Source organism: Bubalus kerabau, chromosome 3 (assembly GCF_029407905.1).
Source record: "Bubalus kerabau isolate K-KA32 ecotype Philippines breed swamp buffalo chromosome 3, PCC_UOA_SB_1v2, whole genome shotgun sequence".
Lineage (NCBI taxonomy): Eukaryota > Metazoa > Chordata > Mammalia > Artiodactyla > Bovidae > Bubalus > Bubalus kerabau.
Genome location: NC_073626.1, coordinates 45,438,784 through 45,463,093, shown reverse-complemented (window position 1 = coordinate 45,463,093; position 24,310 = coordinate 45,438,784). Strand labels below are relative to the sequence as shown.

Sequence of the window (24,310 nt, the reverse complement as noted above, 5' to 3'; positions counted from 1 at the left end):
CTGTCCAGCATCTGGAGGGTAAGAGCAGCATCATGTCACCCAGAATAAATGACCAAGGTGAAAGTGACTTTTCCTTATGAAAACAAAAAACATTATCAAACAAACCAGGGGAAAAAAAAGCCCAGGAGTATGTGAAGTAGAGGAGACAGACCAAAGGAAACAATTAGGTATGCAGAATTTTCTAGAAAAATTCAAACACACATACTCTTCCTGTCCGTCTCTATTCCACCCAAGCCATGGTGAGCTGAGTTTGGGCTTCATATGGAGATAAACCAACAGAATACCAGGAAGTCTTTTCTGCTCTTCAGGGTCAAGGTAACTCTCCTTAAATAAAGCCAGTCTGCGGCTCTGTCAGCCCAAGACTCTGTGGCATCATCTTTACAAGACAGAGTATGCCAGAATCTTAAAATGGAAAGAAGGAGAAGGGTGCCCACTGCTGCGGGAATGAGACAGAGACTGACCAGGTGAAACCCACTGCGTGCCACGTGCTCTCAACTCGGCAGCCTTATGACTCGATACACACGTACACACCACCATAAAGGCAGAACGAACTCAGTAAGTAAATGCCCGGTCGTAAAAGAAGGCATCGTATCTGGCTGGTTGAAAGCAGGTTTCTAAGGAGTTCGACTGGCCAGTTGGCCCCAACCCAAGGTGGGGAGGCAGACTGAGAAGGGTGCTGGGTTCCGCTCCCCCTGGTGGGGCAGACTCGGAGTTCGGTCCCACAGGAGGCTCACACAAAGCTGAGCAGCGCTTCAGGAATCCGAGGAGAGGGCGCTCGTTCTTAAAGAACTTGGCTGCCTGTTATCATCTGAACATATGAGGAGATAATCAACTTTAAAAAGCTGTATCGCTAATGTCCAGGCTGACTTTATTTCATGGAAAGAATAAAAAGGCAACACCAACAGCATGATTTTCCTAAACACCAGACAGGGACGGGCGTTTTTCATTCCTCTTTTATCACATCATACAAAATAAAATTAAAAAGAAATCAACAGAAACACACCAAAACATACCCTGCACCTCTTAAATAAGCAGACTTAAAATTAAAACTTGAAGCAATATTTTGTTACACTTTGATCCAAACTCTATTTACAAATTAAATTGCACTTATAAAGATAGCAACATTTCTAACAGGGTCGTAGGTTATTCTGCTTTATTGTGGTTTTTATATCTCAGTATAAAACTTTTAAAGCTTTCTTTAATAAAAAAATCATACTTTCTCTTTGCAGTACATAATTTATTTCCCCACTGAATTTCTGAACCGGTTTGCTCTTTTTGTGCTTTTCTGCTCTATTTTATTTTACAAATGGCAGGTACCTTCTGAGTAGGTACAATCAGACAGGACACTCATCCTAAGAGACCCATTCATGAAAATGTCAAAGTGGAAAAGATATGAAATATTAGCAGTCTAATCCTTTGGTTCATCTTAAAAAAAATAATCAACTGATAAAATTTGCAAATTGGTGGTAACTCTTCTTTTTGGTTAAAAATAAATCCTCCTGATTACTGATTAAAATCCAACACTGCTTTCAAAGTATCACCTTTCCAGCCTCATCTCTGCTCAAAGATGTCACTGTGACAACTGGTTTGACAGGACTCAGGCGACAATAAGGCACAAGTGGATAGTACAGATAAAAACAAATACTTTAGGACTGTATTTTTTTTCCTGCACAAATACTAAAATGTGTACCGTTTCCAAGATAAAATAACAAAAGGAAATACATATTTTTTGTTACGAAATACCTATACAAAATGTTTAAATGTACACCATCTGAGCTGCCAAAAAAGGTTTAAAAAATTACCAATTGTTTTTTTCCATACATAAAACTCTCTGTCTCATCAGTAGGTCCAAGAGAACGTGGGTTCGCAATGTCCCCGCACTTGACGGGAGGGAGGGGGACCAGAACCCCCTCCTGCTCTCCCTGACCCCAACACAAGACAGAAACAAAGGTCAGGTGTTGTCAGTAGTGTATTCCACTTATTACAAACAACTGAAATTTAGGAGGAAAAAACAATCAAGCTGGAGACCGGGCGGGTGCAGTGACTGGCTGTCGGGTGAGAGTAAGGCACTTCCCGGGCGCAGCATCCCCGTGGGGGGCTCCAGGGGGCAGGCCGGCTCCGCAGCAGGACGACTCGGGAGGTAAGACGGGCGCGCCACCTACACCGACGTGGTCACACGGTCGACGGCGTGGTTGACCTCATTTTTGTTGGAATCCAGTCCTTTAGCAGCATTCCTGTCATTCCGTAAATTCTCCACTGTCTTTTTCATGCTCTTGAGCTCCCCTGGGTGGGGCGTGGCTCGTCTCAGGAGTGTTCTCTGAAAAGCAAGCATCATGGCGAGTGTTTGGGCTTCAGTCCATCACTCCCGCAAAAGCTTCCCACCCAGGCCCCCCTGCCCAGAGGTCACGGGCAGAGCGGGTGGAAAGCTTGCCTTGGAGCTACAAGCATTTATCAACTGCTCCCAAGTGGAAGGAAGGATGAAAATGCTGTCTACAACTTATCTTGTCAAGATGGAAGAGTTCCTTTCAGGATAAAAGAATACTTAGGAAAATATGAGATGTGTTAAGATAAAGACAAGGTTCCACGAACAGAAAGAAAAATAATAAAAGACTTACAAGATATAATGAGGGGGGTGGAGGAAGGCAAAAGAAAGAGGAGTCAAAAATTCTAAAATTAGAACCACTAGAATGTTCTACTATTATCTGAAGGCCTTCTTCAACCCATGAGGCACAGGACGTGAAGGAAAAGGGAGGTGAGAAAGGGCTTCTTTTCTAATTCGTCCGTTTTATTAATACTTTTATGACCTACTGAAGAAAATTCACATTATTTTCCCTAAAAGACCACAGGGCTGGAAGTGAAGTAACGGGGTATGGACAATGTTTTAAAAATTATATTATTAAATATGCTATGTGCTCTTCTGCTCCTAAAACAGCATCTACCTCTTGCCAGTGAGTCTGAGGAAGGGCATCATAGGCTAACAAAGGCAGGGCAGAACTCAGACAGCGAGCAGCTGGTGAAAGAGTCCTGCTCTAAGAAGCCATGAGATAAAATTAAAGAGCCCTTTTGACTGGAGTCATTCTGTCATGCTTAACTCCTACTCTGCCCTCTACTACTGTAAGTAAATAAAAGTCCCCCTGCAGACAGCTGGAATAACAGACTGCTGCCTGGCAGTAATTTTAAAACCTCCCTTTGTCTTGGGGGCAGCAAGTATTCCCTGTGAGCTCTGCTTATGAAAATCTCAATTAGCGTCAGAAAGTTCAGAGGCCAAAGTCAACTTGCAGGAAGGCTCACAAGTTGTCCTTGACTCAGCCGAATGGCAGAGACACGTGTTGAGGATGGAGGCAAGTCGGGCTGAGTGGTCCTTTCAAACCTATGCCTGATTCTCAATGAAAGCATGTAAGGGAATCCTACGGAGGTCACACACTGTCTTCAAGAAGGTGAAGGCTCCTGGGTCACATGAAGGGGAACACCAAGTCCAAGAGGACAGCAGGCAAGCTAAGCCACTCAGTGAAACGTGGATGAGTCCACATGGCAGAGCTGTACATGGCGGTGGAGGGAGGGGAGCAACTTAGTTTACTGAGAACAACGGAAAAGAAACACTTCCCAGCTGATTTTAAGAAAGCAGTGGGGGCCTGAGGGGAAACCATCACAAAGAAAGAAAAAGAAGCACCCACACCCTGTTCAAACAAACAAATCTGTAAGTCCCACTTGCTTTACACGCATTTGGTGAACCAGGGCTTAGAAATATCTAGCTTTTGCCTTCTAAAAAAAATTCTTAAATGCTGAAGGCGGAAAGGAGTAAAGACTATTTGAAAATAAGAGGGCTCTTTATCAGGCGCCACTCAGTCTCAGAAGGCGCTTCCACTGTGAGCGTCCGTGAACACCAAGCAGCCCGAATCCCGTACCGTTTCATTGTCGTCGTCATCCTTCTCATCGTCCAGAAACCGGATGGCGCTGACCCGGTTCACCGCCCGCTCGCTCCAGGCCTCTTCTGACACGTCGTGCACCAGGCTCTCGAGGGCGCCGCAGCGGGGCAGGTTCTCTGCCGGACAAAGACCACGTGAGCAGGGCTGCCGTGGCAAGGCGACCCTGTCTTTCCAAGGATACCTAATTCTATCTGAGATCACATCTGCTAAATCGGTGTTTACTATTTCTTTCCAGAACGTCATCATGATTCCCAGACCTCTTTTTCAAGATTCTTTCTTACACACTCACTTCAAAAACTTCCTCTGGACAGCGAGGTGGCCACACATGTGGGATCTGGTCATTTTCTTGGCCGCTCAACCTACACTGTCCTCTTGGGGTCTTAACATTCCTCTAACCAAGCTGGGGTCAGCGAGGTGACTCCATTTGCCCAGAGCCTTCCAGACTTCTATCAAAACCAGCTCTCAGCAAAGGGTTTCTGACAGCCATGCCATGTGACTATGAATGCTTTTTTTAAAGCACGTATGATTTACAAAACAAAGGTATAGTTACTCAAAACAACTCCCTGGCTTAAAAACGCTTTGCTGGAGACCATCAATACTAATCCTCCAAACTGTCTGCATGAATTTTAAACTGGAGTCGCTCAGTCGTGTCCGACTCTTTGTGACCCCATGGATTGTAGCCTACCAGGCTCCTCTGTCCATGGGATTTTCCAGGCAATAGTACTGGAGTGGGCTGCCATTTCCTTAGGGACTCTAATCTCTTTTAGGAAGACATATGTGCATTTTCAGCCTTAGCTGGAATTCGAAACCAGAAGGCTATTTAAGGAATGCCAGGCGTGATACACAGGTATGAGCATGTGTTCTGCAAAGATACGGCAGAAGATCCCCAGGGGAGACCCACAGGGACCTCACAGCTGGGCTGGCGGGCAGCCCCGTGGTCGGGCAGAGGCCTTACGGATGGGCAGGACCCGCTGCTAACTCTCGGGGCCAAGTGAACCCGGCCCTTCGATTCACCTTGGCAGGCGGGTTCAGAAGGCAGCTGAGGAAGTAAGACACAGGTGAGGATCTTCTCCCCGGTGGTGTGGTCGGTGTCCGTCTGGAACGTGAGCAGGGGCTGGGCCTGGTTGTCAGATAACCAGAGAGCCTTCAAGTTCAAAGCGGTCAGCGATAAAGGCAGGTGCGACAGCCTTGGTGAAAACACAGGGAGAGGCCAGGCACTTACAGTCTGTGATTAAATCAAACCTTGTCCACAACAGATAAAAATTCAACTGCTTCCTGAGACTGGGTGCGGTATGTGAAATGGTGTTCTGTTTATACTGAGATGTGCTATGCCCCCTTTGCCAGGAGATGCTTCGGGGGGTGACTATGTCACCCTTTCCTGCCATCACCTCGCTGGCACCTTCAGGCCACAGGGCAAAAAGATTAGGAAGTTACAGCACACAGTTTATTCTTAGGCTGCTGCTGCTGCTGCTAAGTCGCTTCAGTCACGTCCGACTCTGTGCGACCCCAGAGATGACAGCCCACCAGGCTCCCCCGTCCCTGGGATTCTCTAGGCAAGAACACTGGAGTGGGTTGCCATTTCCTTCTCCAGTGCATGAAAGGGAAAAGTGAAAGTGAAGTCGCTCAGTCGTGTCCGACTCCTAGCGACCCCATGGACTGCAGCCCACCAGGCTCCTCCATCCATGGGATTTTCCAGGCAAGAGTACTGGAGTGGGGTGCCATTGCCTTCTCCATTCTTAGGCTAGGAAAGTGAAAGTCACTCAGTCGTGTCCGACTCTTTGCGACCCCATGGACTATACAGTCCATGGAATTCTCCAGGCCAGAATACTGCAGTGGGTAGCCTTTCCCTTCTCCAGGGGATCTTCCTGACCCAGGAATCGAATCGGGGTCTTCTGCATTGCAGGCGGATTCTATACCAGCTGAACTATCAGGGAAGCCAGTTTCCATGTAAAGGCGGGGGTGGGGAGGTGGGGAAGCCAGTGTACTTGTGGAAGGACCCAGAAGCTGAGTCCTTCCTGAGTCACAGTCAGCGGGGCTGCAATGAAGCCGTGGGATTGCCTGGTCCCAGGCACACCTGTAAACCGGGATGTGAGGGAGGCTGGGATGCTGAAGAGTTTAAATCACAGTTAAAGATTACAAGCGTTTTTTTCATGGACTCCGCTTGCTCTCTCCGGGGAGATTATTTTAGGTATTCCATTTTAGACTTTAAAGTTTCTGAAAGCTCCCACTTCTCAGACACCTACATGATCATTAATTTCCACCTCAGATTGCTTCGGTTTCAAACGGGAAGGTATCTATTAAAGCACTTTAAAAACTGTAAAGCGATTCCTCAAGATTAGTTTTATATTTATGTCTGTACAAATACTTGACCAGTGAAATCTATGTAGTGGAGACTATTACCAGAAATCAAATGTACTTGGTACCTGGCAAAGGCAACTTGTAGAGAACACCTCAACCAGGGGTGATTTTGCCCCCAGAGGACACCTGGCAACTGCTAGAGACACTTTGGGGGAGGCTTCTTTTTTTTTTAATTTTTGTGGCCTCGCCATGTGGCTTGCGGGAGCTTAGTTCCCTAACCAGGGCCTGAACCTGGAAGCGGAGCCCTAACGCTGGGGACGCTGCTGTCGTCTAGGGCCACGCTCGGAGGCCGCCAAACACCCTCAGTGCACGGGGCAGCCCTGCAACAAGGAACCTTCCGGCCCCAACGGAAGGGCGCCGAGTGTGGGGCTGCGGTAGACGTCAACGCTTTATACACGTCACTATTTCACTCTGAAAACACCCGAACCTCTGCAAATGCCACGACTTTAAGGTTTAAAGAACCGAAGGTTATACCTGATCAAGTATTTTTACTCTAAGGATGGCTCCTTGGATTAAATGGTGGTTCCACCTGAGAAGTGATTTCTTAAGTTAGATAAAAAATAAGCTGATCACAGTCTGTTATCTACAATATGACACATATTTTCTTCAGAGAAGTTTCTGGCCCATTAGTTCTGAAAGACATTACATGACAGTGTGTATGCTGGGGTTCTTTCTTCCATGAAAAAGTACCTCTATCTCCACTTAACATACATAGAAGAGCCGCCTAACGTCTCACCAACAGATTGATACTGCCTTATCAGATGCATTCTGAATTGACAGACTTATGGGAAATAAACTAGAACTCTAGGAAGAGCAGTTGGACTCCAGTAGTATAAGACGAATCCAAGTAAAACGTAAGCACAGACCAGCTAAGTTATTTTAGCGGATGAAGTTAAAAATGATCAAAGAAAGCAGTGAGAGTATTAACAAACTTCCTGTAAGAAGAATGAATACATTTTCGCAAACACCTTCCCTTGTCCTATTTATGGAGGTGAGAAAATATTTTCTTTTCCTAATCGTCCAGGAAAGGCTGACCACCCCCACACATGCAAGGGGTGTGGCGCTGGATAAATGTAGGGAACCGTGCCCACAGGGGAGTGAGGTTCTCGAGTCAATGCCATGAAACCTACCTATGTTAAAGGACCCCGAAAAGACTCCACGTGGTGTACCTGCCAGTATTTTACTAATGACAGTCAAACTGGGTGGGAGATATGTGTTTTTAAACCCCAGAATCCACCCAGTGCAGTGACGTGCATATACCATAAGGATGCCTGGGGCAGGGGTGGGGAACTCGGGGGCACAGCCGCTTACAGCCCCAGCTCCCCTTTTTCTGAGGCAGTGGTTGGGTTCCTGAGGTGGCTTGGAAGTGAAATCTCTGTGCTTATTTGTATAAGCTTCAAACGATCTCTCATCTGCCTAAATGCCGTCACACACATGCTAAACGCAAGGAAGCTGAAGACACAAAGCAAGTATCTGCCGGACGCTATGAAGGGGCTTTTTAAAAAGAATATCCTATTTCACTGCAGGCACTTAAAGGACATCAAACCCTCTTTCATGTCACGGAACCCAAGGATAATTTCTTTTCAAAGTTTGTCCCTATTTCTCTTTTAAAAAGGAGTTAAGCTAATATCCTCTGGAATATTTCAAGGCCTTGGGCAAGAAATCTATAGTCAGCATCTCTACTTTTAAGAGCGGAAAGAAAAGAATAAATCAAGGCTCCAAAGCTGGCATGACACGCAGATACTGAAAACACGGTCATCGTGCCTTCTCAGGCTAATAACCTGCTTCCCAGCAAAATGCTAAAGCAAAGGTATAAATGAAAGGCAAAGCATCAGTAACAGCTGCTAATGATGGCAAATCATGTCATAAGAGCTACAGTAAATTACTAGACTCCACAGCAACAGGTCTGAAAGTCACATGCCACCAAGCCAGGGAAGACGGACACGGGGTCTAGAACACAGGTTTTCCTGCAAAGCATCAGTGTACCAGCTTGGATACGGCTGCTACCGGCCAAGCACACGCCACACACATGAGCTCGTTCACATGTGTCTTGCGGACAGAGGTGTTCCCAGTGCAAAAGGGGGAAAAAAAAGCCTCCGCTCCCTGCCCAGTCTGCAAACAGACTCTGCGGGCTGGGCGGCCCTGCACTGGCACAGTGCAGCCTGAGGGGGAAGACGCACGCTGCCCTGCTTCTCGGGGTGAACCAAGTCAGACACAGGCCAGAAGCAGAGTTTAAATATACAAAAGCTGTAGTAAATATATATAATATTATATACATCATATCTTTTCTATTTTTTAAAAGTATATATATGTATATATTCCCACTTTCCAGCAGAGTTAATAATATATTTTTGGTTTATTCTGGTACTTTCCACTCACTACAAGATCAACATGAGAAGCCACAGCCCCATTTGTACACATCACCATGTTCCGTTTAGGACCACATCCCCTAAATAAATAAATAAAAAGCCTACAGCTTCTATTTACAGCAAGAGTACAAGGACTGAAGAAATGAACAACCGCATCGTGAGCTTCTCCTTTTTAGGTGCCTCGGTGACCAGTCCAGCCTGAAGTAACCTTCCCTACCTCTGATTAGGACTTTTTTTTTTTTAAAGTCATTCAGTCATGTCCAGCTCTTTGCGACCCCATGGCCTATACAGTCCATGGAATTCTCCAGGCCAGAATACTGGAGTGGGTAGCCTTTCCCTTCTTCAGGGGATCTTCCCAACCTAGGGATTGAACCCAGGTCTCCCTCATGGCAGGTGGATTCTTTACCAGCTGAGCCACAGGGAAGCCCAAGAATACGAGACTGGATAGCCTACCCCTTCTCCAGTGGATCTTCCTGACCCAGGAATCGAACCAGGGTCTCCTGCATTGCAGGCAGATTCTTTACCAACTGAGCTGTGAGGGAAGCCCCTCGTAGCTATGAGGAAGCTATGAGCCGATTAGGACAGCAGTTGCTTTATCCAATTTATTTAGCAACCAAACGTGGCTGACTGATTAATACTAACTTAACTGACAGCTGAATGGTACTTACAACTGAGTGTTTCATCTGTTTCTTCCTACTAGAATTGTTAGTTTTAAGTAAAGTTTTCAAAATGTTTAAAGATACATATAGAGCGAACATAATCAGTGAAAAAAATGTCAACAGTGCCTAAATATCTAAAGTGAAAGAAAGCCTCCGTAACCTCGGGTTTCCAGTCATCCTTCAGGGGCACCACTTCACTTTCTGGAGTTCTCCGCAGGCAAGACGTTCTAAAAACAAGAGCGGGATCACCGGGCGCCGGCCACACAGGATCTCAGCCCCGGGCATTGCAGGTCGCAGGGCGGAGACGCAGTTCATTCTCTAGAGGCTCAGGGTTCTGGCTACACTGTTGTGTTTCATTTTCTCTTTTAATATTTTTTCCAGCTCTATCGACTGGTAACACTTTGTAAACCTGTGGTGGACAGTGTGATGATTTGATGCACTTACATATACAGTCAGTTCTCCGTGTCTGAGGATGCAGGACTCACAGATACGGGGGTCCACTGTACTGCGGCATCTAACCTAAGGGGCTGCCCTTGCAGGCGTCTGCCCCTGTTGGTACCCTAAGGGGCTGCCCTTGCAGGTGTCTGCCCCTGTTGGTACCCTGGTCGGGTCCTGAAACCAACCTCCCCAAGGATACAGAGGACAACGACATTGGGAAATGATTGCCTAGTAGGCTTAGGGTCTCCATCTCCTCATATAGTCACCAGTGAGTGTGTATGCTAGAGACATTTAAGATGGACTTTCTTGGTACCTCTGAAGGATATCGTACAGTGTTGCTAACTGCAGTCATCTGCTGCATGTTAGACTCCCAAAGCCGCTTCACCTGGTAACTGGAAATGTGCGCCCTCCCGCTTCTCATTTCCCCACCCACTGGCCCCTAGCAACCACCACATTCTGTCTCAGCTTGTTTAGATTCCACAAATCAGTGAGGTCTCACAGTATCTGCCTTTCTCTAACTTATCTCACTTAGCAAAATGCTTTCAAGGCCTGTCCATGTTGTAAACTGGAGAAGGAAATGGCAACCCACTCCAGGATTCTTGCCTGGAAAATTCCATGGACAGAGGAGCCAGGTGGGCTCCAGTCCATGAGATCACAAAGAGTCGGACACGACTGGGCACAAGCTGTAAATGGCAGGATTTCCGACCTTCTCACAGCTGAGCAGCATTCCACTTCGTATGTATGAATGTGAACACACAGGCGCACGCCGCCTCGCCTTCACCCATCCATCCGGCGCCGCTGACGCTGTTGGCACATCTTGGCTTCTGTGAATAAAGCTGCGGTGAACACGGGACAGGAGACGCCTCTTTGACATCCTGCTTTCTTGTCCAGAAGTGGAACTGCTGGGTCATACAGTAGTTCTGTTTATAAAAATTTACTGAGGAAAAACTCCATGCTGTTTTCCATGGTGGACGCACCAACTTACATTTCCCCAATACTGCACAGGGGTGCTCTTTTCTCTGCCAACACGTCTTACTTCTTGTCTTTTTAATAAAAGCCATCCTAATAGGTATGTGGTGATACCTTATTTAGTCTTTTTAACTTAATTTTTTGGATCATGAAAGTCAAAGGTACAAACTATCTTTCCACTGACAGCCCTGGCCTGCAGTATTTGGCGTTAGTAGTACTTCGAGGAAGATGCTCCGATATCCGATTTTGTGTACTTGGTGGACAGTCCCCTGGGGAAGAAGCTGAGAGTCAGGGGCCTCTGTGTCCTGGGCCCACATGGCTGATACAAGGCACCTCCTCTGTTACTGGACCCGGAGGCTTCGTGCTTTCGTTTCCAAGTGGCACTTTAGCATTATCCTTGCTGCAATTTTTCCTATCAAACGTGTCAAAGAAGGTTTTTAGGAACGAACGTGCAGGGCCCCTGTGCCATTTGCTATTTTTATACGCTTGGGAGGACAGACAGAAACTTCTGTGGTGTTTGGTAGGACTTCCCATGGTGTGACATCTCTGCAAGCTGAAAAGCTGACACGGCAGCCTCTTTTTTATGAGCTTCTATACCGATACTTTAAATAAGTAGTCATTAAATACTTTTAATAAGCTTGAAATCTGGTTATGAATCTGCATATACCATGGCCTAAATGGCACATTTAACCCGCTCAGATCACAGCTGTGGCACAGCTTTTTAACTGGGTTTTCTCCACCCTGGCCCAGGCGTCATAAAAATAGAACTTTCCCTTCTTCTGAGAACTGGAGAATGGGGACTTCACTGGGTAAAAAGCAGTCTTTAGACGCCAGAGTCATCTTTCTGCTTAAGAATTAGTCATGCAAATGCATGCTCTCCAGAGCAGCGAGAACCAGGACAGGTCTGGAGTCCCTGGGCTTCTCCTGCTGCAGGAAGAGCACAGGAGGGAGGGAAGGGGGACTTTCTCATGCTGCGCATCTCCTGGGGGCTCAGTCCAAGCGGAAAGTCAACACCCAGCTCTAACTAATCCCGAGATTCCAGTCACCACTGAGTGGCCTTAAGAACCTATCGTGATGTCCTGAAAGCATCAACTTTAATACGGCGAGCGTTTCTTGAGGCCATAACTCATCACCAGATTCCCCCGCGTCCTGCTATTTGTTTAGCTCTGCTGCCCACGATCCATCAGCAGGAGTGAAAAATTGCGGCCCGCGCCCGACCTGCGAGCAGCGAATCACTGAGGACACAGTTCCCCAGACACTCTTCAAGTCACCGGCATTTACCACTTAGGACCACTGATCATCCTCCCCCTGGCCCTGGCCCATCTAACACTCTAACACCCCGTCCCCCACCCTCTCCCATCTGACACTCGAAAGCATTGTTTAAATTCCTCTTGGCAATGAAGCCTGTGACATCGGGCGCTTTGCAGTGGCCTGCCAGCTATTCTGCAAAACTAAGGTTTCTCATGTTTTCATTCAGTTAACAAATATTCACCAGGCATCTCCTAAAGGCACAAATCACAATGACACACAAACCACTGCATGCACTTTAGGTAACTTGAGCTTTCTGAGGACCGCAGGCAGGTAAACAGGCAATGATCACTTGGGATAATCCAGAAACGCAGACCCAGAGAGGAGACATCTTCCCAGAGAGCGGCATGAGGGAGAAAAGATAAAGGTACAGAGCCAGAGAAAGGGTCGGAGGTGGAAAGCAAAGCCTGGGTAGGAAAGTGCAGTGATGTCTGCAGTGATGAAATCAGCTCAGAATGCTTGAAACTACTGCACATTACAGGCTGGTGAGCAGGCTGGCAGGCCTCTGACCCAGAACCCGACACAGACCGGCAGCTCTTTAGGTTTCTTAGACTATGAAGCACTTGGTAATTCTGACATCAGCTATGGATCTTCTTGCCAGCAAAGTGTCTCTGAGTACAACATTGTCCACAAAGTCAGGGGATTCAGAGTCACAGGTAGAGCAGACCAAGACTCCCAGCTAAACTCTAGCTCAGACTCACTGGAGCTCATTTTTCAGATGAGGAAACTGAGGCCCATGGTGACTCATGGAAGCCAGTTATAAAAGCCAAGACCTAGGTCTCCCCCCACCTTCCATTAGGGCACCGCCAACCAAGACCCACGTCTCCAGCTGCACCCATAGTACACTGAAAGGACTCCAGGCGCCGATGGCCCTGACCTTGTCCCCTCCCACGGGCTCCATCACTCTGGTTCCCAGACTGAGAGCTTCCGGGCCTGGCTCAGGCAACCCATCAGGACACGCTCTACCAGGGGGAGCAAAAGTGAGACAGCCGAGGCTGGGCTGGAGGACCGTTTGCTTGTCTCAGGCTTACCTGTTCCCTGCCACGTCCAGGACGTGCAGCTCGGCCGCCCGAGACACCTCCGCGGGGATCCGAGTCAGCCTGTTGTCACGCACACAGAACACAGTGAGGCTGCAGCAGCCGCCAATCTATGACAGGAAAAAAACACAACAGTTTTCCAGGCTGTTCTGGGACATGGGGGTGGGGCTGGAGGGTCTTGTTCATCAAATGGCATGAAAAGGATGCACAGAATTCTATCCCGTGACGATTAAGTCTCGCTGATGACAATCTATGATCAACTTAAATCATACGAAACATTGAGTAACCTGACAAAAATCTCTGCAAAACATTAAACATTCATGTTCTCAATGAAGCCAAGAAAATAAACAATACAGTTCAAAAACTGCATTCTGAACAGAAAGTCATTTTATCTTTCCAATATGTTAACCAGATGACACAGTGCAGACACATATATAATTTGGTAATATGGGAGTTTAAGAATTCTAGGTTGGAAAAGAATATGAAAAAGCATAATTATATATACATCTGTATGTATAACCAAATCACTTTGTTGTACACCAGAAACTAACACATTGTAAATCAACTATACTTCAATAAAAAGCTTAAAAGAAAAAGAATACTAGGTTTTAAAAGTTAGGCGAAAGATGATACACACACACACACACACACACACACACACACACAGTTTTCAAGACCTGCCCACTATATTAACTTCAGTGTTCCAGTTTATTTTAAAAAGAAAAAAAAGAGAGACATTTGAGAGATGATTCACTGATTTCTACCACAAATTTTTGAATAGCTTTTGGTCATTCACAATTTAATTTGATAAATTCATTTGCCTTTGACAAATGCAAAATCAACCATTTTTTAGCAAAAAGTAAATTCGGTCGGCTATGACCTAATGAGCAAACTCTGGAAGACAGGGAAGGACAGGGAAGACTGGCGTGCTGCAGGCCATGGGGTCACAAGGAGTCAGACACGACCTAGCGACTAAACAACAGCAACATAACCTACTGCTAAAAGCATATGTCAATATCTGCACCCACCAAATCCAATTCCCTATTATTTAAAGTAACCAATTCTAAGGTAATTGAGCTTAGTATGAGTCTGGTCTTCACAAAAGAATTCACTGCCTCTCTTGAATAAGCTGGCTGTGGCTTCTACAGACAGGAAAGCTGAGCCAAGGGGGTGCAAAACCAGCTCGTCCTAGACACAACAGCCCGCAGGCCTGGGGCCACACTCCACTCTCCATGCAGGCACTGTCCTGACTCAGAGCGGCTGCTGCAGAAGGGCTCCTGAAGGGACCTATTGATTCCGGCCCATGGAAAAGTACTCCAGGGCCTCCTGCCACAAGAGGAGCAAGACACCTGGGTCTTCATCAGTGTCTGAATATACCTTCTGCCCTTTTCTATATTTATCTCTGTGTTAAATGTACGTTTGGACCTTAACAGAAGGCACATTTATGAAACTGCTGCATAATTCCTTTCATAGACAACTTATTATATCTTCCCTCAGGAGTTAATATAATGATTTTGAAATACTATATTTAACCACAGCATGTAACCGTAATGAATGTATAAGAAAACACAGAGGAAACAGGACTAACATTCCTCTCTGATTACCTGGAAACACCCAGGTATGCTTGATTCTCAGTATCTGCATTTCCCATCCCAGAAAAACTGGTTTGCCCACTGTCCTCTACAAGATAGCGTGGACTGATTATTTCTCATCACACTGTTTCTTACAGAAACACCCTTCTGTCGTTTTCGAATCTTACCGATCACCCCTAATTAGCAAAAACATTCTCTAACCCCACACCGCCGTCCCAGAACCCCTGGTCCACATCAATCCATTGCCTTCCTAGTCCACACAATCCTCTGAAAGAGCGTTTGACAGGCTGTTTAATTTGCATGTTTACATGTAATCAGGGCGCCTGGCCTCCCATCTGCCCTCAGCGGAAGCCCAGCTACCAGCCAACGTTCCTCAGGAAGGTACGCTTACACGCTCGCATTTATTTGTTCACCTACTGCTGAAAGGCTGTGGCGTGAAGCTGTCATCTGCTTCCATGTACAGCAACTGGAGACCACAGAGCTCTTTTCTCTGGCAAGAATCTCTATGTCTGATGTTGTGCAGATTTTGTGTCCTAAGAGAGGCGTCAGCATCTCCCGGGGGGCAGGCGTTCTTCGCTCTCTTGAGGAAGGGATCAGTTTTCCTCAGGTGCCCAGGCACCTTGGGAAAGGAGGCGGATCAAAACCAGGGATGCCCTGGAGCAGGTGAGGAGCGACAGGACCAGAGCCCCCCTGATGAATCTAGGAGACCCCAACAAAGACTGACCCACAGGGAGGAACGCCCACAGTCCCCGGGGACCCACCCTGGGTCTGCAAGGTGGGGCAGACACACTGCGTCCCGCCCGGCTCTGAGGCAGGGCTCCCCCGCACGCTGGGGACGGTGATTCACAGGCAGGACCTGCCTGCTGAGGGATCAGGTCCTGGGGGTGCACAGAGCTGAGACTGCATAGGGATCTGGTGCTTCGCTGGTGCTGAAGCCACCCGCTGCCTGCACCAGCAGGGTCTCTGTATCGGTGGGGGGTGTCCATGGTTGGATACACCACCACCACACGTCCGATTTGTACCACATGCATATACCATCTACTCCTCAACAATCATTAACTAATGAACGTGAGTCAGAGAGGGCTGTGAACGCTGTCCATGCAATAAAAGCTCTGCCCAAGTTCACACCCTTAAGGACTTTGGGGTAAAAGATGGGAAACTCGGAGGGTGTGTGCTACCTACGTGTTCATGGTTTGTGGTTTATTTATTTTTTATTTCCCCACTCTAATGTCACACCACTGGAGAGGTCGAGGGAAGGAAGGAGGTGTATCCCAGAGCCTCAGGCGCCCTGGGTCCCCAAGGCAGGACAGTGGCCTCTGAGCCCCACCAGCGAGTACTAGCAGAAGGATGACAACAAAAAGCCCATCTGGGCCAAAGTGCAAGGGCTGCCTGATCGGGGAAAAGATGCGAGCACCCCACAGGGCCTCTGTCCAAGCCCCTGGGAAGGGAGGATGCGAAACTTTGGCTTTTAGAAAAGGTAACTGGACAAAGTTAAAACCTTGACTCATAAGATGGGGTTCTGCACAGACATTAAGGCGGGATGTGGGCACCGGGGCGGGGGTTGGTCTTTGGGGTCACACAGACCCGCAGTGGGATTCAGGCTCTGTCCTGGGTCCTGTGGGTTCTCACGTGTTCCTTTAGCGAAAGTAATAAGCATTAGGTTGAAAGGAACCACCTGCCACAGCCCCTATCCTAGGACCTGGCCTGTTGCCTCTGCCAAGTAAACAGAGCTGGTGTTTTTCCAAGAAGGTCAAGTCCCAGGTCCGAGTCGGGAGGCAGTCCACACCTGAGCCCCTGCCACATCGCTGGAACTTTACGGAGGCCGCCCCTCCTTGGCCCTGGATGCCATAGAGCCTGCTCAGATTTCAGGCCCCATGACAGTGCCTTAGGGTGACATTTCTTGTGTTCACAGGAGTGAAGAACTGCCCTGAGTTCAGGACTGTGCTTTGCAACACTCACATGCAGTTTTGCTTTCTCTTTCGGGTTCAGGAGGTAGAGTTTACATGCTCCTTAGGGGTCAACAGGACAAAATGTCTCATCACTTAGGATTTCTGGGAAGCAGAGTTGCTGTTTAAGTAACTTATCACCAGTGACATAGGAGGCTGACATTTTAAAACCCCTTTAACCTCATAATAGAACACAAGGATAACAGCACCACAGAAAAGAATACGAGGGTCTGGACTTGGACTCCCTGAGAATTAGAGAACGCAGCTGAGGACACTCACTGTGCTCTCCTATTCAAAACAATACTACCCTTGACCCTCTGGAGCTGCTGCTGCTAAGTCGCTTCAGTCGTGTCCGACTCTTTGCGACCCCATAGACGGCGGCAGCCCGCTAGGCTGCCCCGTCCCTGGGATTCTCCAGGCAAGAACACTGGAGTGGGTTGCCATTTCCTTCTCCAATGCATGAAAGTGAAAAGTGAAAGTGAAGTCGCCCAGTCGTGTCCGACTCTTAGCGACCCCATGGACTGCAGCCTACCAGGCTCCTCCGTCCATGGGATTTTCCAGGCAAGAGTACTGGAGTGGGGTGCCATTGCCTTCTCCGCTCTGGAGCTGGTCTGATCCATCTCAAGGAAATGGCACCTGCAGATCACGGAGCAAGCCTTCGCTCAGATCAGCTTTCCCTGAGTATCAACTGCCTGCAGGTGACAGCTCAGGGGAGACCATCAGACAGATTGCAGGACTCAAAGAGAAAGGCTGTATGAGTCACCTTTGCCCATATCCTGCCCCGAGTGGAAAGGAACTTTCATTTTCCTTCAGTATCTTCCTTTCAATATACTGTTGTAGCAGAACTGAACCCATACTTCACCGGCCAAGAGGGAAAATGTACAATAAGCAAAAACGGATCAAAATCCCATTGGAAAAGAAATAACATGATGTGTAATTTTAGAAACCAAAGGCTATTTTTGCCTTTCCCACCATCATCTGTAGCATATTATTGAAATGCTCCCCACTCCAGAAATATTTTGGAGACTGTGTGGTTTTGGGACTCCCTGAATTGTTGGGCCACTGACATCAAAATATCCACTGACAGTGACAGTATTCTCCTAATTATAAAAAAGCAACTTAGGTGACTGGAAAAATAAAAACCACATACACACACATGACGGCGTGATGAGAAAACAACTCAAACCAAATCCTGCCACAGAGGGATAATCAACCTTAACATTCGGAGGTGCCAGTGCCAGGCATCTGTGGTTATAAACATGCACTGCAACAGAATTAGGACCAGCTATGATCTTCAGCACCTTTGTCCGCATGCCGGAATGCTTTCCCACCCAAAACGGCACCAAGAATGCTTTCCCACGTCATTAGGATTCTAACAGGATTTTTACTGACCACTCAGTTATTTCCTTCTACAGAAGGATCACAGATTACTTAGCATATCACCCTTTCAGACACTGCTTATTAGTTCTGCCATTTCTTTGCTGTGTGACCCTGGGCAAGTTACTTAACCTCTCTGAATCTCAGCTTAGAACTCTGTTGGATGCAGATGATTATTTACCTCTACCTAATAGAACCGTTGCGGAAATCAGACAAGAATTAGCCTGAAGCCACCTGGCACATGCCAGCTGCCCCTATACATGCTTGGCACGGTGCTTGGAACATGTTAGACACCTCTGTGTACATTGGGAGAAAAAAATCTTGTGCATGCCTCTTAGTGTACACTCCTGATTGCTGTCTTAGGATAAATTCTTACAAGTCTAACAACAGAATCAAAGTGTACGTACATTCTTTACGTTTTTAATAACGCTACCAAATTCCCTTCCAGAGACGCCATAATAATTTACTTCCATGATAACAGGCACTTCCTGTACTCTCATCAATATTTGGTATATTATTCTATTTTTAAAATCTTAAACATCTGATAGGTATAAATGCTTTGATTAACATATTGTTGTAAATAACTGTTATTGTTCAGTCACTCAGTCACAGGCTCAACCCATGGGTTGGGAAGATCCCCTAGAGGAGCGCATTGCAACCCACTCCCGTACTCTTGCCTGGAGAATCCAATTGACAGAGGAGCCTGGCGGACTCCAGTGAATAGGGTCACAAAGAGTCAGAAAGGACTGAAGCGACTTAACATGCACACTGATTGCTGTTGTTCTGTCGCTCAGTCCTATCTGACTCTTTGTGACCCCATCGACTGTAGTACGCCAGGCTTCCCTGTCCATCACCAACTCCTGGAGCCTGCTCAAACTCATGTCCATTGAGTCAGTGATGCCATCCCACCATCTCATCCTCTGTCATTCCGTTCTCCTCCTGCCTTCAGTCTTTTCCAGCATGTTGGGAGGGACTGGGGGCAGGAGGAGAAGGGGATGACAGAGGATGAGATGGCTGGATGGCATCACTGACTCGATGGACATGAGTCTGAGTGAACTCTGGGAGTTGGTGATGGACAGGGAGGCCTGGCGTGCTGTGATTCATGGGGTCGCAAAGAGTCGGACAAGACTGAGCGACTGAACTGAACTGATCTTTTCTAATGAGTCAGTTCTTCGTAACAGGTGGCCAAAACATTGGAGCTTTAGCTTTGCATTAGTCCTGCCAATGAATATTCAGGATTGATTTCCTTTAGGATTGACTGATTGGATCTCCTTGCAGTCCAAGGGACTCTCAAGAGTCTTCTCCAACACCACAGTTCAAAAGCATCAATTCTTCTTTATGGTCCAACTCTCACATCCATACATGGCTACTGGAAAAACCATAGCTTTGACTAGACGGACCTTTGTTGGCAAAATAATGTCTCTGCTTTTTAATACGCTGTCTAGGTTTGTCACTAGCTTTTCATCCAAGGAGCAAATGTCTTTTAATTTCATGGCTGCAGTCACCATCTGCAGTGATTTTGGAGCCCAAGAAAATAAAGTCTGTCACTGTTTCCACTGTTTCCCCATCTATTTGCCATGAAGTGATGGGACCAGATGCCATGATCTTAGTTTTCTGAATGTTGAGTTTTAAGCCAACTTTTTCACTCTCCTCTTTTACTTTATCTAGAGGCTCTTTAGTTCCTCTTCACTTCCTGCCATAAGGGTGGTGTCATCTGCATATCTGAGGTTATTGATATTTCTCCCGGCAATCTCAATTCCAGCAGTGAATAATGATTTCACGTTAAAAGCCCATTTCAATTTTTCTCTCCTGTGAATCACTTACTGGCTTCTGTGGGGTTTCTCTGCTTTTCTTTCTGTCCACTGTTCTAGAGTAGGCACAACTCTTCTCGGATGTGAAATAACTTCTAACAGAGTAAGGAAAGGCAGCCTTCACATGCAATGTTGTAAAAGTCTCCCTGACTTCCAGCTAGCTGTCTTTATTTTCACAAAGATCAGAAATCTCATCTTCATGTAGATAAATCCATCAACTGTTTCTTTATGACTTACTTCATCTTCCAACTATACAATGCCTTCTCCATCTTGAAATCCAATGGTCAGCTTTCTTCTTTTTTTAATTTTTAGGTTTTGTCTTATCTCTTTTATTTATCAATAGTTCACTTTATATCATGGGAACTTAACCTAGAAGAATTTTAAATTGTACTAAGAATAATACTTTAGCCACCTGATGCAAAGAACTGACTCATTGGAAAAGACCCTGATGCTGGGCAAGACTGAAGGCAGGAGGAGAAGGGGACGAGAGAGGATGAGATGGTTGGATGGCATCACTGACCCGATGGTTTGAGCAAGCTCCAGAGTTGGTGATGGACAGGGAGTCCATGCTGTAGTCCATGGGGTTGCAAAGAGTCAGACACGACTGAGTGACTGAACTGAAGAATTAGGAAGGAAGTTATCCACAAAATGAATACTCTATCACCATGAACCTTTCTGAATATCACAACAAAATCTGTGGGTAAATGATGTTTACAGATTGCCTGTTAAAGGAAAAGTTGTGATGACTGATCTGTAAATCCTCCCTTGTCTTATTTCACTGGACAGGTATGATGGCATGAGAGTCACTTCCATTTTGACTTAATAGAGAAAAAAGACCAAGTCCTAAACTTAGGTATATGCACAACATCTTCCAGGCAGAAACCTTTGTGGTCAAGGTTACTTAAAGGTAAGAGGTGGCCAGAAACGTATCTTCATATGCGTGATCACACATTCACCAACGTCCTGTCTGTCCACAAATCACGCTACAACAGCCTCTTCCCCTTAAGTCTTCCGTCCACCAAAACCAGGATTTTTTTAAGGGAACTTCCTTATTGCAGAAACATACATACTTGAGCAATACGATGAGGGGTAAAAGATGCAAATGAGTGACCTGAAAAATTAGAAGCATGCCACATGTAGCAAATAAAGCGAATCTAGCCTTCCCATCGGAGACAGAATCATGCCAATAAACTAGAATCGGGTGAAGGCAGGTGAGCTGCCAAGTTATGCCTTTCAAAATTTCTGAATAACTTAAGATGTAATTCACAGAAAAGCATTCTTTTGAGAGAGAATAATTGGAACAAATCTGACAAACACATAACAAAATTAGGTTCCAGGCCATGCAGTCATTCACGAAAACAAAAACTGAGTTTGGAGGAAAATGTCCAATGTTTTACAATGAAAAGCGCATAAAGTGCTCAGCCAATCTGAATCTTCATGCATGTGAGAAGCAGAATGGAAGCTGGAGATGCAACTGTGGTCTGAACAATACTTACAAGATGGCAAGTTTACCCGACTTTTCTAAATATCCAAGCAGCTAACAATTAAGAAAACAAAAGACATTCATTGATTTGCAAATGTTTACTACATGTGACACCACAGAACACAAACAGAATCTATCATTGTGACCCACACAGTACAAACATCTTCCCCTCAACCATGTGGGGAAAAAATGCAAATAAATGCTGCTATAGACGAAGGAACTGTGCTGTAAAACTGACAGTATGTTACGTTACCAAATGGGAAAGAAAAGACAAAAACAGAGGAAGAGCTCACAGCGCCCCAGACCAACGGCCACTAATACAGCTATGGGTTGGGGGCATGTACACGGGATTGGTGGGCACCGGCAGTTTAAATGTGTCATGCGTGAGACAACTGTTCAAGAGGAAGCAATCACATCCGGAAAGAGAAGAGAGGAGAATCCAATCAGGAGAGTGCAGGATTTGATGGGATGGTATCAAGCTTGGAGGCAGAGAACATGCACACACACACGCACACACGCACGCACGCACGCACAGCCCAGACCAACAAAGGAGACCCAGAGCAAGGTGAGGGCCCCTCCGTGGTCTGTTGGCCCAGTCCACGGGTCGGAGGCCAGCACTGCCGATTTCTGCAGGGTCACCGAGCTGGGATTCACAAGCAGAACTGGGACACATCCCAGTCTGGGAGCTGAGTGTGAGCGGGGTGAAATGGGCAAGAAAGGAGCCAGTCCCCGGGGCCCTAAACAACTGCCTTTTTGGGCAGCAGAAGGAAAAGGCGCAGACTCCATTCCCTGATGAAATTCCAGATGCCAGGGAAGCATCATAATTCCATCCTCTCAGAGTGAAAAAAGGGCTGATGCTAATATGACGGGGACAGTTTACAGGAAGCAATTCTTCACATTCTTGTCTACAACGTGCCCCTTTGAAAGACCAGATGCAGAGAGGGGCAGGGATGTGGGGACCTTGCTGGGGATTAACGTCACACTCAAAAGTGCTCTCTTCAGGGTCTACTGAAAACTTTCCTCAAATGCATTAATCTTCTAAAGTGTCCAAACTACGCTTCCTTTACGCAACCAAGGGGGCTGCCTCATGTCAAAGTCAAGAGGTGAGGTGGGGTTCCATCTCTACCAGCTGAGCGGCCAGGCTTTTACAGGCTTGGCCGTGGGGGACACATCTGCAGTCTCTTCTCCAGACTCCAGCTGCGGGAGCCCCGGCGGGAAAGCTCTCCCAGCCTCAGCTTCCTCATCTGTAAAGCAGGGAGATCCAGATCCTCATGGCCTCAAAAGCGGCCGTGACATTCACTGAACAGGCAGGACAGCGCCTGGTCCAGGGCCGTGACATTCACTGAACAAGCAGGACAGCGCCTGGTCCAGGGCCGTGACATTCACTGAACAGGCAGGATAGCGCCTGGTCCAGGGCCATGACATTCACTGAACAAGCAGGACAGCGCCTGGTCCAGGGCCGTGACATTCACTGAACAAGCAGGACAGTGCCTGGTCCAGGGCCGTGACATTCACTGAACAGGCAGGACAGCGCCTGGTCCGGGGCAGCCACTGCGGAGGGAGGGCCTGGATCTTTTGTCCTTCCCTCTGCCTGTGCGTCTGACCTACACCCACCCACACGCGCTCTCCCACCAGAGTACAATCAACACCAGCTCTGTCCTTCAGTTTATTGCTTTTAGACTGGAACCAAAATGAGGATTTAATGAGCAGAATCTCTTCCTTGAGTCCCAGTTTAGCGAAGATGGAGACTTAAGTCTGCGCTGGAAACAGCTTTACTTAAATGTTAGGGTTCCCATCGTGGCTGTGTGAGAATGCGGTCACATCTGTAACAAACATCCCTATCCTTCCGCTCAGGAGCACCGGCTAACGCACCCAGGGAGAAGCGGGGCCGCTGAACCCCCAGACAGGGACAGGGGAGAAAAGACCAGACCAGGTGAGATGCCTGCAGGAGCGGCCGGGGAGCGTCAGAGCCCCTCAGGCGCTCGCTGCCTGGAGAACAGCTCTGAAATGACTGCAAGATGGGCGTTGACAAGGGTGGAGCAGAGAAGGAAGCGGGAAGCTGCTCCCGGCCCCAGGGACCACCGCGCAGGAGGCCACACCTCCTCCTATGCGGCCAGGCGGAGCGGCTCAGCAGCTTGCTGTGCGGCAGAAAACCAGCGTCTTACACTTTAACAGAGACCAAGCTCGGTGGCACCCATCTTCAGGCAGGTTCTCCTGGTTCCAAAGAGAAAGACAGCCTTCCTTTTAAACAGCACCCCAGAGGCCACCTCGTGCGACCCCTTAGGGCTTCCTCCCATTCTCAGTTCCGGCACCTCCTTGGTTAAATGCCTCTAAATCACACAGCCACGCCCACAAGGGGTGGAGGCCCTCTTCTCCCTCTGGGAGCATCGACCAAAAAATCTTAAGAACCGGGCTCTACCTTCCTGGGCGTCCACCTCTACGTGGAGGGCTCCCTCTCGTTCTCCCAGACATGAGCTTCTGCCCAGGAAGACTGTCCACCAAGACCCATCTTCACAACTCCAATGGCTCATGGGAGGGCTTGCCTGCTCACTAGACCCAATCACCCCCAAAGCCCAAGTCCACAATCACCCCTTCCTGTCAATGGTCTTGCTCTTCTCCTAGGCCAGCCCCCAAACGCCACTCTCTCTGCCCACTCCGAATTCACCTTTCCCAGCTCTGCTCACAGCCATCTGGACCCACCTACTCTCCCCAACGTTACTGATGGTCATTCTTTGATACAATTCCTCTGACCATCTCTGGACCCACCGATGAGAGTTCACACTTTTAAAAAGCAGCACATAAGTATTTGACATCTGTGATCCCTTGTGTATCATTATTTCTTTATGAACTATTATATTATTTTCTTAAAAGCACATACCTCTTTTGGTAAAGACACTAATTTATTTCTGTCTGCATTCAAGTTGCTCAACTTCTTAAGTTTTCCAATGCTCTTAGGTAAAGTCTGTTAAAATAAAACATTTTTGTTAATAACACATACTTTGGACATGGCTCAGAGTAAAACAGATAAAATGGATCT

General features: G+C 47.2%; 1 protein-coding gene across 4 annotated transcripts in view; it reads right to left on the bottom strand.

The window, feature by feature from the left end:
• Nucleotides 1–845: 845 nt before the first annotated feature.
• Nucleotides 846–24,310, bottom strand: part of LRRC1 (leucine rich repeat containing 1) — a 135,027-nt gene continuing 111,562 nt past the window's right edge. For all 4 annotated transcript variants that reach the window (XM_055571762.1, XM_055571764.1, XM_055571765.1 and 1 more), the window contains 5 exons: nt 24,152–24,235; nt 13,059–13,174; nt 4,941–5,113; nt 3,906–4,042; nt 846–2,317 (listed from right to left, as the gene is read on the bottom strand). In XM_055571762.1, the coding sequence (XP_055427737.1) occupies nt 2,159–2,317; nt 3,906–4,042; nt 4,941–5,113; nt 13,059–13,174; nt 24,152–24,235 (669 nt within the window). In that variant the 3' untranslated portion in view covers nt 846–2,158. The remainder of the gene's footprint in view (nt 2,318–3,905; nt 4,043–4,940; nt 5,114–13,058; nt 13,175–24,151; nt 24,236–24,310) is intronic.